Source organism: Cyanistes caeruleus, chromosome 9 (genome assembly GCF_971803275.1).
Source record: "Cyanistes caeruleus chromosome 9, bCyaCae1.hap1.1, whole genome shotgun sequence".
Lineage (NCBI taxonomy): Eukaryota > Metazoa > Chordata > Aves > Passeriformes > Paridae > Cyanistes > Cyanistes caeruleus.
This window is the reverse complement of record NC_141709.1, coordinates 5,849,264-5,865,977: the sequence shown is the minus strand read 5'-3', so window position 1 is coordinate 5,865,977 and position 16,714 is coordinate 5,849,264. Positions and strand designations below refer to the sequence as shown.

Genomic DNA, 16,714 nt, shown 5'->3' with positions numbered 1-16,714 from the left:
GGTCTCTTCCCTTTTCCTCACTCCTTCCTAGATAAAGGACTGATAGGAAAGACATTTGCAAGTATTCAGAAGCCCCTCCTGTCTGACCAGCTCATTCCTCACCATTCCCTCGTCTCCCAGGTCTCCCAAGGCTGTATAGTGGTGGCCTATCCGTCCCTAACTCCTGTAATGGGGAGATAAAACACTCCAGCTGCTTAACAGGGGGCTCAACAATAGTTACTCCACAGCATTTCAAAACTTGGTTTGCGTCTATTTTAGTAATCTTGTCCACCTGCCCACACCACAACCATGCATCTATTCTTCCTGCATCACTCCTCCTCCTTCCCCAGTTCCCCCCATCTCTCCACATACTTCTCTACCTGCTGCTTTTTCCCTTCTCTTCAACTGTTTACTATTTCCCATAGATCACCAGCTGGAGTTCACCTCCCCACACCATTCACACTATCAGCATATTACTCCTGGCCACAGAAATTCAGGTATTTAGCAGCTGATCTACTTTTACATCCCCTCTTTGGCTGTTTTTACCTACTACTGGCTACAGTATGACTCAACTCGTCTGATTTCATTTCATGGGTACCTGACTGTCAGTCCAAGATCAAAACACACCCCCCCCACCCCAAATTTGTCTCTTATGCTTTGGTGCCTTTTCTTCACAGACAATAGCACCATCCTCTTTGACATCCAGCCTCTCTATGGGCTGCATTCGCATCCTCAGAGGGAAGCTGAATCTCATTTTTCAGGCTCTTTCTGAAAATTAAGTTTAAAACACAACATTCTCTTTCTAATCACATCATTCAAATTCCTTACTGTGCTCCCAAACCTTCCCTTACAGTTACCAACCTGCCTTTTTTTCTAGCCTGACATAATGCCAAACTGATGATGACTGTCCACCGCAAATCCTCCTCATCCCCTCTTCTGAGTGTGTGCCATCCATATGTACAAATCTCTACTTCTCCATCCTTTTCTCTCAGAAGGATGTCAGCCCATGCATCTCAGCTTCCATGGCTTTAGTAGCTTGTTCCTCTCTCTCCAGGATCCTGGAAACTTCTCAAAATCTATCGTGGAAACACAAAAACCCACTCTGTTTTCAAAAAAATGCATTCATGCTTTCTCTGGTTGAATCCAGGATGTTTTTGGAAGGGATTCTCTCTCAATATTTCTTGAAGGTACACTTGACTTTTGAAGCTTTGATACCAATCATCAGCTAAGACATATGTACAAACAATCCTCTTTAAATATCACATCTGCACATTCTTTTAAGTCAAATCAGTGTTTTTGTGCAGTATCTCTCACAATACTGAGTTCCCACTAGAGCTTTTAATATTCCCTAATATTCTAGTACCTAAGGTTTTAAACTACACTAAATATTTAGTGACTAAGTATGTAGTGACAAAAGCAGTGGCTATTATTAGCATCCTTTGATGTCTAATATTAAATTTAAAGCCAAGAAATTCAGTGATTATCCAAAAGCCTCATACTTCTGAAAGTTTCAGAACTGCTGATGCCTGCTTAAGTCACAGCCTTTTCTCTTTTACTTTTGCTAGTTGTAGAAGTTTGAAACACAAGAAAGACATTTTTGTATTTCAGTAGGCAAGTGTCTAAAGTGCTTTAGTTGGAATCTTATGATTGGCTTTTAAACAATCCATCCTCTCATTACACGGCCCTGTGACCCTGGATGGGTTCTAAGGACGGAGAATTCTAGGGAAGGTTAATTAGACTTGACCTGCCACAACAAACCAGGAGAAGCTCGGTGCCTCAGAAGGGGTCATATTGCTAAGTGGAATTTTACAGGTCACAAACTGACACTGAGAAAAAGTTTTTTAAAAAGTAAATCCAGGCATGCATATGATTGATAAGAGAGTTACTGTGTAGGCTCAATACCTGCTGATATACAAATAGGTTGTTGACTTTGAATCTTCAACCTAAGCCTTAGAGCACCATCAAAAAAATTAAGACCAATATTGCTAAATCCAACACCTTGTTAATTTAGTGTTAACGAGTTTCAAAGCATAGGAAAAAAAACATAAACCCTTATAAACTCCAGATTAAAAAAAGTCACCTGATGATAGTTCTAAAAGAGACAATTTGGCTTTTTAAAGCAAAACTGCTGGGGGCAGGGATGGCTCTTCATAAATAGTCCTCTGGGTTAGAGGCTATTTATTGATATCAGGACTACAAAAAAAGCCATTAATAAAACAAGACATCAAGAAGAGCTTAAAATACTTTGTTCTGAAGAGTTTAGGGGAAACAAACAGCTCAAAGGTTCCAAAATATTTTTAAATAATATACATAAGATTTGGTTTTTTTGCTCATGAAAGAGGCCAGACTGGAAGCTGAAGTCACAGATTTATGCCCAGAACAGGTGTGGATTTCTCACACATTGTCTCCTTCCCCACAAACATTCTAACCTGAAAAAACCAACAACATCCACAGGAACCTGACAGTCACTGCCCTGACTTTGCAGTCCCTAGTCCTCCTACTGGGATGGGCAGCATCAGCTGTGGGGATGACTGCAGGAACATACATGCTCCCTTTGAGAAATAGGACCAAGGTCTGGCAAACTCCTTCTATTACAAGGAACAAGGCCAAGAAGGAAAAAAAAATTCTACTTTTCTGAGCTATGTTTATGGGACACAGACACACTCAGTAGGATCTTCACTTCTTACACAAAACGAGCCAGGAAAGTTGCAGGAGTTCAAATATACTTGGTAGTATTTTTCCTGGTAAAAAACAGTAACCAGAAATGGGAAATCTGCCACTCAGGGAACCAGATTTGAAAGTATCTGTTCTGATTAGTACTCTGTGTACTTCTTGGAAACATGGGAAGGGGAGACTCTAAGCACGTTCTGTATACAGGGTAGAATTTGCTTATTTTTCCTGACTCTGGTTTCAGCTCTGCTGTATTGCTTCATGTCACGGGAGCTTCACAAGAAAATGGATATAAATCTCAATGCAGTTTTAAAAGTCTTTAAAATACCAACATGGATACTACATCAAGCCAACTTCTTATATTACTGCCTTTGATCCCAAAGAAAAAAAATAAACATAACAAAATACTATGAAAGTTATATACATCTCCTGCAGACCTGGTCCCAGCTGCCATAGCCGTACTGATTCCAGTCAAGTGAGGATATTTTTTATCATCTGGGGACTTGGCCTGAAAAAGGTGAAGGCACTCAGCAGCATGTCAAATCAACTGTGTGCATTTAAGCTCATTTTACTTACCATTAAAGCCTTCATGCTTTGAAAAATAGTACAAAGCTGTAATTCTTGCAGAAACACTAAGAAAGCAATACAGAAATAAGACCAAAACCAATATTCCTTTAAGTTCAGAGGAAGTTCTGCTGAGTTTGAGGGACCTTCACCAGTCAAAATAACATAACTATTTGTTTGGAGACCTGAGATAGGTTCCTGACAGCAGAAACGAGCCATAGTCCAGTCTGAAAGAACTGTTAAATGTTCAGCTTCTCAGGCCATAAGCTAGGATCCTTATTTCTGCACCAAGAATCACCTGATACATGGCCACAGCTGGTCAAATTGTTTTTACAGGTCAAGAAAAGTCAACAGAAGGAGAGTGTTATTTTAGACCACGCAGGCAGACTAGTTCAGCGTTTGGTTTGTTCTTTTTTGTTTTTAAATAATGAGAGCAGTCAGTGCTAAAAGTTAATATTGTAACAATTCCTGTGGAATTCAGCTCCCTGGAGACTGCTCCGAAGTCCATGAGCAGTCTGCCCCCAATGCCCCCGTGCTAGCTTCACTTACCCCCAGCCACCTTGCTCCTTTGTTGGCAGCCTGCTGAATCTGCACTTTTTTAAGGGTGACATTGTAGACAGCTCCATCTTCTACCTCTTCACCCCCATCCTGAAATGTGGTCTGCCAGGAAAAAGAGAAAGAAAAATAACATGAAAAAGAACGTTTTACCCCTTCTGCTGACCACAATCTATCCCAGGTGCTCTGCTGCTCCAAGCAGAGCAGAGGAGATGGGCAGCACAAAGTAAACACAACATTCAAAGCAATCCAGGATACCCTTAGGTTGTGGGAGCACTGGAGATATTCTTGGCAAGATTCCTGTGGTACCGGGGTACCCTGACTTTCCATATAACTGCTTTTCCCAGACTAGCACATATTTTAAAAAGTTGCATAAAGTCTTCTAAGGAAATAGTTTGGTTTTGATTAACAGTCGTCTCTTTCCTCCCCGCGTTTCTACAGCAATTAATCTCTTCGGCTTTTCATTTAGAGAAGGATTCGCACTTTTAAAACTGCTGAATTACTTCGGCAGACAGCCTTGAATCTTTGAAGCTACAGAGCACTTAAAACACAGCGACATTTTAATTCTCTTGAGAAGAAGTGATCTGAAACGCTCGTGATTTGCCCTCCCAAAAACCCATTCTTTCAAGAACAAGAAAAAAAATTGAAGGATAATGAAGCAGAGTGCAAAGTCTTTCGAACTTCCAGCAAACGTGTGATGTAGCGGCTCTGCTCGGAACCGGGTACAGCATCGCTGGGCACAGCAAATCCTGGTACCAGGCACGGCACCGCTGATCACGGCATCGCCGGCATCGGTCGGACACAACACCCCCGGCACTAGGCACAGCATCGCCGGGACCGGGCACAGCACCGCTGGCGCCGAATACGGCACCGCCAGGCCTGGGCACGGCATCGCTTGGCACGGCCTCGTCCGGCACCGGGCACAGCATCCCTGGCACTGAGCATCGCTGGGCAGAGGGACCGGCGGCAGGGCAGGGGACGGGACAGGCGGTTACCATTTTCGCTCTCCACAACAATTTCATCCTCGGTGTCTTGCCGGGCGCCTGGCCGGACGCGTCGCGCTGCGCCCGCCGCGGGCCGGGCCGAGCCGAGTGGCTCCTGGCTGGCGCGGGAGGGATGGAGCGGGGGCAGGACGGACGGATGGACAGGGGGAGGCGGCCGTGCCTGGCGCCGCCTCGGCCCGGTCAGGCCCGCGCAGGATTTCCTGTTTATGGCCGCAGCCCAGCTCAGAGCACCCTGTCTGGAAGTGCTGCCCCGGCAGCCCCCGCTCGGCTCCGCATGCAGCGGACGCCTCCTGCCCGCCTCCCACAGAAGCGCCTCCTCCTCATCTCTCTCTTCCCCTCTTTCCCCTCCTTCTCTCCTCTGTCCGTGCCCGGGCAGGGCCGAGGGGAGCGGGGGCCGTCGCGGGTCCGGCGTTCGGGCTGCAATGAGTTTTAAGCTATGCTTAACTTTAAAAACTTACTTCTGCCAGTTGGAAAGTAAGGAAATTAAAGGTTTCAGTAAGCTCTGCCCGCCAATCGCCGACACTGTCCTCACTTTTACTCAGTATCGCTCACAAAGAAGCACCCATGAGCCACGCACCTGTGGATACTTTTATGATAGGCACCTGCGTGCTGACACGACGATCTCAAGACACCCTAAAAACCCCAATAACTTCGTTGCCTCCTGAGCTGTTTTTAGTTACCTGCTTTTTGGGACTTAAAATAAGGATGATTCAAGTGCACAAACTGCTGTGCAAGGCAACGAAAGTGCTAAGAATTGAAACAGAGCTCAGACCTCCCAAAGCCCGCCACTGATCTCCAGCATGTTCCTGTTTTATTTCCACCAGTGTTAGTACCGATGACCTGCGGAGAATTGCAGGCTTGGGGGCTGTCAGCACTTATGCCTCTTAAACGAGGAATCATACAGAAGCAAGGAGGATTATTTTCAGCTATAAAACCAAGACTGAGCTGTGTGGTCAAGGTGCCCTGATCTGATCACTTGCCAGGCTGTGCTTTTAGTTTACATGTGTGATCCTGAAGTGATCTGGAACAAACAGACATCAATAACCTGACTCAAATGTACTGCACCTACAAACTGAAGTGTAGATTTCCCAGTCATGTGGCTTCTCCTGTAAAACTGCAAAGAGCATTCTGAATGTTTTAGATTTTGCAAACCGCTCTTCCACTTCATAATTTTAATGTGTAGAAAGCAGAGTGTGCATTGAATCCCTCGTGTCAGCTCAGTAGATGTGTGACTACCTGCAGAGCAAATTGCCATTGAACAGGAGCAACATGCCAGCATATGCAAATGCATATCCAGCCACAAGAAATACAACACCAAAGGCAAAAAAATACTCTGAAATAAAAGCTTTTTGTATGATGATGTCCTGGTGCCATGCTACATGCACTACCATCACTTTGGCTGGCTGTCACAAAGAAATGGCACTTATCTTTCCATTTCTTCACTAAAAAGAAAATGGCACTGAGTTAATACAGTGGGAAGGAGCTCCTGTATTTTATGCTATTTTGTTTCTCTTGAATCACATGTTTCAGACTGGAGCCTTACAGAACACCTTATGGACAGACAAGCTCAGGACTTTCCACTCAAGGAAGAGCACAAGCCCTCTCAAAAATTATGTTCCTGAATCCTCTTGACCACTGACAAATGACAGAGAGAACCTCCAGGAAGGACCAGCAGATGATCTCACATGGTTTAGCAAGCAGCAGAAAGCTACCTTTTTTATTTATTGGATTTGCCATTAGTATTGCACAGAATTAGATTTTCTTCACAGATTATTTTTAGGGAGATACAGTGCTCAGACTTTAGAACCATTGAATTGTTTAGATTGGAAACCATCTCTGAGATCACAGAGTCCAATCATGTCACAATGAAAGGTTACAGAAGGGGCAGTAATCAGACATTCTATTGATAACTGTCTGCCTTGGGAAAAGGATATTTCAAGGCCCCTAAAAATCTGCTTTATATATGCAAACACTGATTATTTAATACTGGAAAAGTGAAAAAGCATATGTAACACTTAATTACATTTAAAATCTATTATATACTGTACAACCACTTATTTGAGACCAAGAGAGAGTCCAAATGCACAGAAAAACATGAAGAGCAACCAGACTCTGATTAATCTAAAAGATGTTCTGTAAAGATTTCAAGGACAGAAGGAAGCCTGAAAATGAGGAAGAGTTTACAACTCAGTTTAGTAGAACTGCTGGTTTGCTCTTTTAGCAGATTTTAATCACAAAACTGATCTATGAATGATCATAGATCATTCCAATGAACCATACAGTCAACACTGTATTAAACATTTGGTTCTTTCCAAATTATGTTCACATGTAATAGCTACATTCCTGCCATAATCAAGCCCTGTGCCTGCCCTTTTTTACCAAAGCAGAATTGTTTCTCTAATATATCTGAGCATACTGTCCCTCCCACCTGCAACAAGAGAGAAGCACAAATCTACTTGTGAATGCAACTTTACACTTCTTATAGTGAAATGTTATAAAAGAAAATACTTTGAGGTCTGGAAAGCTTTCAGACTGCAGATCATTGACCACTTACAGCCCAACAAGAACTGGCTGACTGTCCACAGAATAATAAGGTAGTGGCAGAGTGATGATTTTCCCTTGGTTTGAGCTGTTGCTACAGTTGGCATGAAGATGCCTGCACGGGAAGACAAAGCATAAGATCCGTAAAGCAGCTGGAAGTAAAAACCAGCTTGTCTTACTGCCCCTGCTCAGGGCCTGACAGGAGGAGAGGAGGAAACCAGAAGTCAGAGATATCTGAATATGGATAATATTTGGGAGAGCAAAGGAAAAGGATGAAGCAATGATGTGATGCAAAATGATTACTGACAGCTTCTGTAGGAGAGAAAGAAATCACACAGCCTGAAAGGACAAAGCCATGTATCTGAGGTGTGCACGCAGCTCACCTTCACTGGGGAAGTATGTTCACTGGGAGATGGGAAAAACCCACACCACTATAATTATTTTTTTTTCTTTCTTTTTAAAAAAATAAAAATACACTCCTTGCATTACAAAAGCCATAAGTTGAGCAATGGTTCAAGAAGGTCCTTTTAATGGCAGCACCAGCTCAAGCCATTTCCACTCCTTGGTGCTTGAGTAGGCCAGGAGCCAGAACTGCTTGTGTGTTGGTTATACAAGACACTTCCTAGTAACCATGCCTTTGTAGTCAACATTTTTACAGTATTTCCTTTTTCTCCAAAGCAATGCTACCTCAAGGGCATTACCTAACCCATAACTGAAAAAGAAAATTCCATGAGACATTGTTCATTCCATAGAAAATACAAGAATCCATCATATAGAATAAAGCCTGTCCAAAGAGACACCCCTGCAATGGATGCCTTTGAAGTGAGTATGTACAAAAGAAAATAAATACTGTTCCCGTTAAGACTATCTCATTGATTGTTATTCATCTGGTTTCTTTAAACCATACTAAGTTCTTGCTTTCTGTTTATGGAACATGCTCTCAGTTCAATAACTAACAAGTGCCATTGCCTACAGTTCTGGAGATGGAAACGAAAAAAACAAAATCATATGCAGGTGAACCACAAAAGCTAGATAATGCAGACACTAGAGAAATCCAAACACAAATCAGTTTTATACTGTGCTTTTTTGACAGCCCACTCTGACATGTAGCTTGGCTGCAGAGAGCTCTTCACCATAGACACTACAGGAGATTCACCTAGGAGTGTTCCTTTACATCGTGCACACCAAAGTTCCAGCTTCCCACTCCATTATGCAGTTTGTCATGAGCTGCTTTAGAGCTGCTTAATATTCAGTGCACTGCAATCTCCTGAAGGTCCTTTATGGCACAAAGTACCTCACAGGCACTTACCTCACATTTCCATCAGTATGGGCAATGCTCTGCACATGCTGTGAGCTGATGTAGAGGGGAGCAGAAGTAAGCCAGGTCTTCCATCTGCCTCATCTGAGATTAATTAACTTGGTTAAACATATTCTTTAAATTACTGAGATGCACTATCATTACACATCAGCCAGTCAGAAAAGTTGTTAGCATCAAACATTGAATTTCAATTACAAACTAACTAATCAATGTGAACAAAATGCTACATTACACACTGTATGTCTGCTTTTTTTACTTTCTGCAACCTTGGCAAGCCTCATTCCTGTGCAAAAGGGAAAACACTGCTCCCCCCTCACTCTGAAAGATGTGACAGTGCAGTTGCAGCTCAGTAAAGAGCCAGACACACAAGTCCATCATAATCTGTCTTCCTGGAAACCAGAACTAAACAAAAGCCTTCAAGTAATTGCAAATATTAACCAGCTTCATTGTAAATTGCCAGAGGAAATGCATCAGAGCTCCCATACATAAAACTAAATTAATGATTCATAAGGCTGCATAATTAACTATGCTAAGTCAAAAAATTATGTAGCTAAGGAAGCACATCCAGCCATCCCTGGCCCTCTGATTTCACATGTGATTGCAATTAGATAGTCATGCACTGTTTCACAGGCTGTGCTGTCCAAAGGGACATAATCTCAGATCTGGGGGGCACATCTCCTTCAGGATCAGCAAGTCCCTGGACTCCCATTGGGAAAGCCTTCAAAGCAATCCTGCATGTAAAACCAGGGGCACATTGCTGGGAAAGTGCACCCCTGCTATGTCGTGGGGAGTAACAACAGCAGATTGTTACTGGATTGTTACTACTAGATAGAGGTGCCCTGAGCCTCTGCCTACAGAGGAGTGCAAATAGGGCCTAAGAGTCTGGGCTTAGCCCTATCCCTACTCACTCTCTGGGCTCCTTGGAAATGACCTGCAGAAGAGACATCAGGTCCTAGAACTCGACTTTCAGTTTCATGGATCACAAAACATGCAGAAACTTTTTGTAAACCGTAAGTGCTTTGAGAGGTTTTCTGTTCCCATTCCATGGCCACGTGACCCTGCAGCTTCAGAGCAATATCCTTCTCTAATATTTTGTGCTGCAGAGCTCCTCAGTCGCTCACAGTAAATACTCTCTACTGCAAATTTCAGCAGCTTTGAAGGAAGAAACAACATCCTGCAGTGCATGCTGAGAATATTGTTTTCTGAGGCTCACAACTCAGTCAAATAAAAGCTAAAACTAAGGTTCTTCATAGTTATGGCTATTTCAATGTCATATTTTAGCCCACAGGCCTCAGCTACTCACACTGCAGAACTGCTAAAAAGAAGGCAGCAAAAATCTTCTAGTTTTTATGAGGAGAGTGGAAAAATAGTTTTCCACTCTCCTCATATTCACACATGGATGAAATGTTTTTCTCAAACTTTCCAAAAATTTCACCTTTGAGCAGAGGCCAAGGGCATTATTTGAACAATTTTAAAACTCTCTGCAAAGAATAAATACTTTAATCATATAAAAAGGCACTGCTCAATTAAAAATTTGACTGTGGGTAACTCTCCTGATATCAATTCCATTGTCATGGGACCTGAATCAACCTCAGTGTTTGTGCAGAAATAATAAAAATTATCGCTGCCTTCTCCAACAAAAAATTATGGAAGGCTGAGAACAGAAGGCTAATATACCCAGCAATCATTTCATCTGTACAAGAACACAACCGTGCCATAACAGAACATACCAAAATGGCTAAGACAAAATCTTCATGTCAGATATGAAATAAATCAAATGGCTCTCAATATTGTTACTCAAAAGACTGTCCTCACTGTGTTTTAGATCTTTTTCTGCACCTAAGTCAGGTGTAATAATTAAATTTGCCATTGCACCAATATAGATTGGGTTGATTTAGCACAATGCTGATTTTCTGTCATTGCTCTCTTGTCTCCATACACAGGCTGATTCTCCATGAGACAATTCTTACTTTCAATACAAATTTATCATTTATATTATTGGCTAATTAGTACTAAGTCCTCCCCCTCATTCCCAAATTACTTGCCATGGTTCCTGTTCTTTTTCAGCAAGTTTCAGTTTCCAGAATAAGAAATTCAGCTATTTGATTGAGTTCTCAAAACTTCCCTTCTGCCCTTTATCATTTTGATTTGATTACAGATATACTGCACATATGCCTTTATGGACCTGTTACAGTATGTTTAAACAGGATAAATCTCTGTTGGCTATAAGGATCTTCATCTCCTAATTGTGGCACAGAGTCTTTTTCACTTTTCCTCTTAAAAGAGAAACATTTCCTCCTGTAGAAGCCTGTATCACTCCAGTATCCTTTAATCCAAGCACTCCCCAGAATACTCTGGGCTTATTAATTATATTGGAGTGCCTGTTATTTGGGATATTTGGATACTGGGAGTATTTCCCCTTCTGTCTGGGGAGTCCCTCTGCCTGTCCCTCTTAGCAGACCTTTGCCAGTGAGATCAGTATTTATATCTAACTAGTTCAAAGCCCAAAGACCTTGTTCCTCCCACTCATTGGGTTGTAATCAGATGGCAGCATGTCTTAGGTTTGACTCACTCCCTTCATGTACAGTTTCCTCCACAACGTGTAAATTAAGCGTTTGAATTTAAATGCTGTTCCTACAAAAAGTCCTAGTGCTTGCATTTTCTTGACCTCTAAGATTAAAATAACAGGGATAAATTAATCATAAATCCTTGTATTCTTATAGTTTATGTTATTTGCTTTTTTAATCTAAATGATCCATATTAAACTTAAGAACTATATGTCCCCCCCCTTTATTGTGGGACATGTTTCAGGATACTCAGAAGTTCCTATACCCTGATTTAGGGACCCTGCTGAATGCCTGTCATTTCAGAGAGATCTTCTGGATGCTGGAGATGGTTGCATGTCATGGTGAGAGTGGCTTCAACAATCCTTAAAGCTCTAGAGTTCCCTGACACCAGGGCAACTGAGGCACAAAATAAAAAGAGCAGGTCCAATGGAATGCCCGAAAACATAAGAACTTTAATAAGGAAAATAAAGTAGGGATGAGACCCATAAACCACACACGTATAGGGACAGGCTCCAAAGACCAGACATCAAGGGGAAGTAACAATTTATAATGTTGGGAGTGGAACAGTCCAGGAAGATAACCTTATAGGGGAAACAGGTAACCAATAGGGGAGCAGAACTTGGAATAATCAACATAATTTAATATAATAACACTAGGGGATGATGGGCAGGTCTTTCAAGCTTGCCTCAACCTAACAAATATTTCCCAGAGCTTGAAGCTAACACCTAGGGTTTCAGGGATGAAATCTTTCTGGTTCTGGGTCCCAGCAGGCCTGATTCCCACAGTTGCATTCCATGGACTATTTTCTCAGCCAGATCTCAACAAAGCCTTGAAGGTTTTTTACTAACCCAAAGTTTTTCCCAGCAGTCAGGCAACAGTAAGTCAGAATTGTTATAATGTTTTCTCCTCTTCATTGGGCTGAAACGGAAATAGTTGAAGGGAAGGGGAGCAGCAATTAATCTTATCTGTAGCTATCTTGATCTTTTTAATGCAACATTCATTCTATCTGACTTCACCAAATCCTACAAAGATTTTATAGCTTTTCTATAGCCCCCAGGAGGCCCTATTAAATCAGACTCCTATTAAATCAGAAAGGTTCCCCGCAGATTGCTTTTGAGCAGGGAGGAGCCACAAACAAGAGAATTGTAAACAAATATGTAACAGATAACTCTAGAAATGGATATAGTAGTCCCTCTGCAACCACACAAAGTTTTTTTGTAACACATACTCCTCAAACAATTAAAATTTCGGAGCTTTACTAACTACTGCAGCCTTGAGCACAGAAATCTCTAAATTAGAAATTTTATCTTTTGAGTACAGTGCAATAAAATCCAGCTTTGCGGAGACTGAGGTTTGGGGGTTTGGAGTTACCTTTTTCTTTGATTGTTTTTACTTCCTCCATCTCTAAAATATCCTACAGTTACATACAAGAGTCTGTACAACAGTGACTTGCCTTCTTCAGCTTCCATGAATCTTCCTCAGGAGAGTTGTTCTTTCATAACCTAAAACCTCTCCAGCAAGTTCCACCCTTGGATAATAAATTCAGTAACTGTTTGAAAACAAGACAAAGGCAGTTTTGAAGTGCAGACCGCAACACATTTACTTCTAATGTTCATGATGTTCTCTCTCTGGTGAAACACAATTGAGTAAAGTCACAACACAGATAAGGAAGAGGCTCAGTCATGTCCATAAGATGCCATGCCAGCCACACACACAGTGGCACTCTGGTTTAATGAATGAGTGCTAAACTTGTTTTTGGAAGTGGCCTATTTTCCTTAGGGAGGCAAAAATGCCTTTATCAGCATAAGTCAACTCCCATTTTTTCCCTTTCTGCTGCTGTGACTCTTGTCTTCTATCTACTGCAGACTCCAAGCTTTCCAAAGCTCACATTCCTACCCACCAGATCAGTAAAAATGCAACGTTAAGACTTTCTTTTTCATTCACTTACTTAATACTCACTTTTAAGACCCCTCAAAACTCAGTCTCACTTTTTGACTCTCATTTTATTTTTAAAAGCTTTTCATCTCTACTGATGCTTCTTCTCACAGATCAATGCCTACCAGAAGCTCCCCAAGGATAAAGGCTTTGTCTTTTATATACTATTACTATACCCTTCATAATGTATTTGAAACTATACACCCAGCTTTGAGATCCACCTTTATCCTGATACCAGAAATGCATCTGTAGTTCACAAGCAATATTTCTTTTACCAACAGAGGCTTAAAAAATACACAGCCCTTTCTGAGGCATATCACTAGTGATATAAAAGTACTTGCTTTTGTTGGTTTTACCCTCATCCTTTGCCCTACATTCTTCCCCTTGTTTATTCTGCTTCTGTGCTGCCTTTTGATTTTCATGCCGTGCTCTGAGACAGACTCCTGCTCACTTGCAGATGTTCCAGGACAGGGCATAAACCCTTGTTATGACCTTTAGGTGCTTTACAGTGCAAGGACAGATTTTACGATGGATCCCTCAAATCCAACATCCAACACTCCTGCTACTGGTGCCATGGGGATGTAGAATAATAGAGCACAACTCCCTTGAACAAATGATCAACATGTATTAAAAATGCTGTGAATTTTTGGGAGCAACACACTCCAGATAAAAAGAAATCCATCTTGTTACTTGGCAGCTATAAGTGTCATCCATCACTTCCTTGAAGTGCTGCTGGTGACTTCAGCAGATTCACTTGCTAGGGAAAGGTGACAGGATTAGACCCACAGGCTGTAAACACTTCCTTCTGGGATCACTTGGCTTTCTTATTATTGGCACATTGTGCTCAGGCAGCAAAGACATTAATTTAAGGATACTCATTTCTATTTCCAGCTCTATTACATCTATTTTTGTTTGAACTTATTTAAAGACAACATTATCAACCCAGGAACAAAAGGCAGGAAGGAGATGGAAGCCCACAATATTCTAGACAATGGCAGGAAACAACCTGTGTTTTGACAGTTCCCCCAGTTCTCTTCCAGATGATCTTTACCAAAGAATTAGACAAAGTCCAAAAATCAAAATAAAACCCAAAACCCTATGAAGAGGAAATCCTCTTGTATAGGTGGTAACAGAGTGGAAAATTTTAGAGAAAATTCAGGTCTAGCATCTAGCATACTGACAACTTACTTAGCAAACTCAAACCTTATCCATTGTATTGGGATTACATACTTGTATTTCTAAGGTTTTACAGAAAGACTTCCTCAACAAAACCCAAGACCTTCAAAATTGGCAGAAGTTGAACACTTAATGCAAAATTGTAACAAAAGCTGGCACGGAAGCCACTGTTTTATTCTGTGGAGATCACCTGGAAACACAGAAATAAACAGGATGGAAGACCCTCCTTTCAGGGGCATATTATAAACAGCAAATTAATTGTGCAATATGGTACTATGCTCAGGGAGATAAGCTGGATTGGAAATTAAAACCTAGAGTAGATAATTATAAAATATGCATTAAAAAACATTAAACCACACACCAAAAAGTCAAAGGAATATTAAATTCTTTCGCTTTGGGTTATAAGATGAACACTGAGAGATCCATGGAGGAACATTTCTGGTAAAGTTATTCATTACTTGTCCATAACTGAATTGTCAGAACATATATATGCACTAGATAGGCAATTTTTCAGTTCTGGTGTACCTACATCTGCCTTCCGCATTACAGCGATTTTGCAACATCATCAAAAAATTAGCTTAAACATACAATCTTTCATCCACAAATTAGTTCTGACCTGAAGCCACCTTGCTAGAGAGGCCTATTGAAGGAAAGACTTTGGTAAAAGTGCCAGCAAGAACACAAGAAAGAGTCAAATATTACAAAATAATACAAAAGTACAAATAAAGTGGTCACCAGTGCACAGAGGAATGGAATAAACCACCCAATGCATTCCCCATCCAGCACCAGGCAGCATCAGGTCCCAGTATGTTTCAGTTATTACAGATTTATCCTGGATTAAATCTGCAACAGAAAGTGAAATGGCTCCATATCTTCTTCTTCCCCCAAATACATGTCAATCATTCTTAATGGATTGTTTTCTAAACCTTTCCTTTGCAAAGAAAAAAGAAAGCAAAGAAGCCACAAACTTATTATCTTTCTTCTAAGAAAAAATTGAGAATTTAAGCTCCAGCCACGCAAGCAGCCAGCCGTGCATTCATCACCACAATGTGGCGTGATGTGTCACTTGAGAATTTGGCACCCACTTAAGAAAAGGAATTCTGCTTATTTTTGTCCCACTGGTTAGTCCAAATCCAAGTGCAAAATTGCATAAGTCCTCCAGTTCTGCTGGAGAAATAAGTCAGAACCAAAATCTATGGAAGAGGGAAGGAATAAAGAAAAATAATCCCAGCCGTCTTTTCGGGATAAGATGTTATAAATTAAGAAGCAAGAGTTCTGTTCTTACACTCCTTGGCAGGCTTCTTGCTCTTCCAAGTGGACTCTAGACTTCATATATTTCTTTCCCTCTCTCCCTTTCTCCCCCAGTCCTTGATGACAGTATTTGGCAGTAATTTCTAATTAAAAAACAAAAACCAGACTGCCTTTGTACTACCCCAGCAAACCTCTCTGGGGAAATGATGTTCTTTGCTCAGAAGTTCCTGTTCAGCTCAGAATGCCAGCAAGAGGAAAGCAGCTGGCAGCCTCAGAACAAACCTTATAAAAAGAGAGGCTGAAACCAACAGAGAATCACTGACAAAGAAGTGCACAAGGTCTCTGGTAAGATGTTATTTCCAGTGCTCTCACAACAACACAGGACTCAGTAACAACTTGAACCACCAGAGGCCTGGAAAAGCCAGTGGATGGTTGTGGATAATTATGTGACTGCAATCCCAACAACTGCCATGCAGACACCTAAAGATATTGTCCACTTTAATCTTAACACCAAGAGATTTACTCAAATTCCTTTCCACAAGCAATTCTAATAATGCAGCTATCACCAGATCTCCCAAGCCTTCAAGATTATTTTGATGGACATTAAGTTTTTTTCCTGAGAAACATAATATCTGTTTACAAGTGCATGGAAAGCCAAAGTTTAAGGATTACAGTCATTAAATCCTCCTATTCTCAATCAGACTGCTCCTCAAGCTTTAATTTGAAAATCCATATATTACTTGCAATTTCCTTATGATTAAATACCAAAATCTGAGATCATAGCTGAGTTCTGGAAAAGACCCAAGAGTTAAATCTCCAGGGAAGTCAGGCAATTGGGTTCAGACAGAGATATATATTTGGGTTTTTATGACAGTGATACTGGGTAACACTCCAGCCTTGCATTTTCCCCTCTTTTTCAGCTTTACTCATTTTTTCCTTTTAAGAAAAGGTGATCTTTTTACTTGTCTCTCATCACTAATCAGATCTAGATAACACTAACTAATCCCTACAACAGCCTGGCTACTGAAGGTTTTGTGACAGGGAGAAGGATGAGAGAAGGGAACAGTGTTGTCCCTCCAAGACAATTTAACTCCAATTTGAAGGTCTGGTCTTTTCCTGAGGCTGTCACCACAACACTCTCATCAATTGTATCT

General features: G+C 41.3%; 1 protein-coding gene across 3 annotated transcripts in view; it reads right to left on the bottom strand.

Annotated features, from left to right (window-relative positions):
• Nucleotides 1-5,231, bottom strand: part of RGL1 (ral guanine nucleotide dissociation stimulator like 1) — a 55,129-nt gene extending 49,898 nt beyond the window's left edge. For 2 of the 3 annotated variants that reach the window (XM_023931627.2, XM_023931628.2), the window contains exons 1-2: nucleotides 4,764-5,231; nucleotides 3,763-3,873 (exon numbers count right to left, since the gene is read on the bottom strand). In XM_023931627.2, coding sequence (XP_023787395.2) covers nucleotides 3,763-3,873; nucleotides 4,764-4,790 — 138 coding nt within the window. In that variant the 5' untranslated portion in view covers nucleotides 4,791-5,231. The remainder of the gene's footprint in view (nucleotides 1-3,762; nucleotides 3,874-4,763) is intronic. The other variant, XM_086842706.1, reaches the window with a different exon arrangement.
• Nucleotides 5,232-16,714: the final 11,483 nt, after the last annotated feature.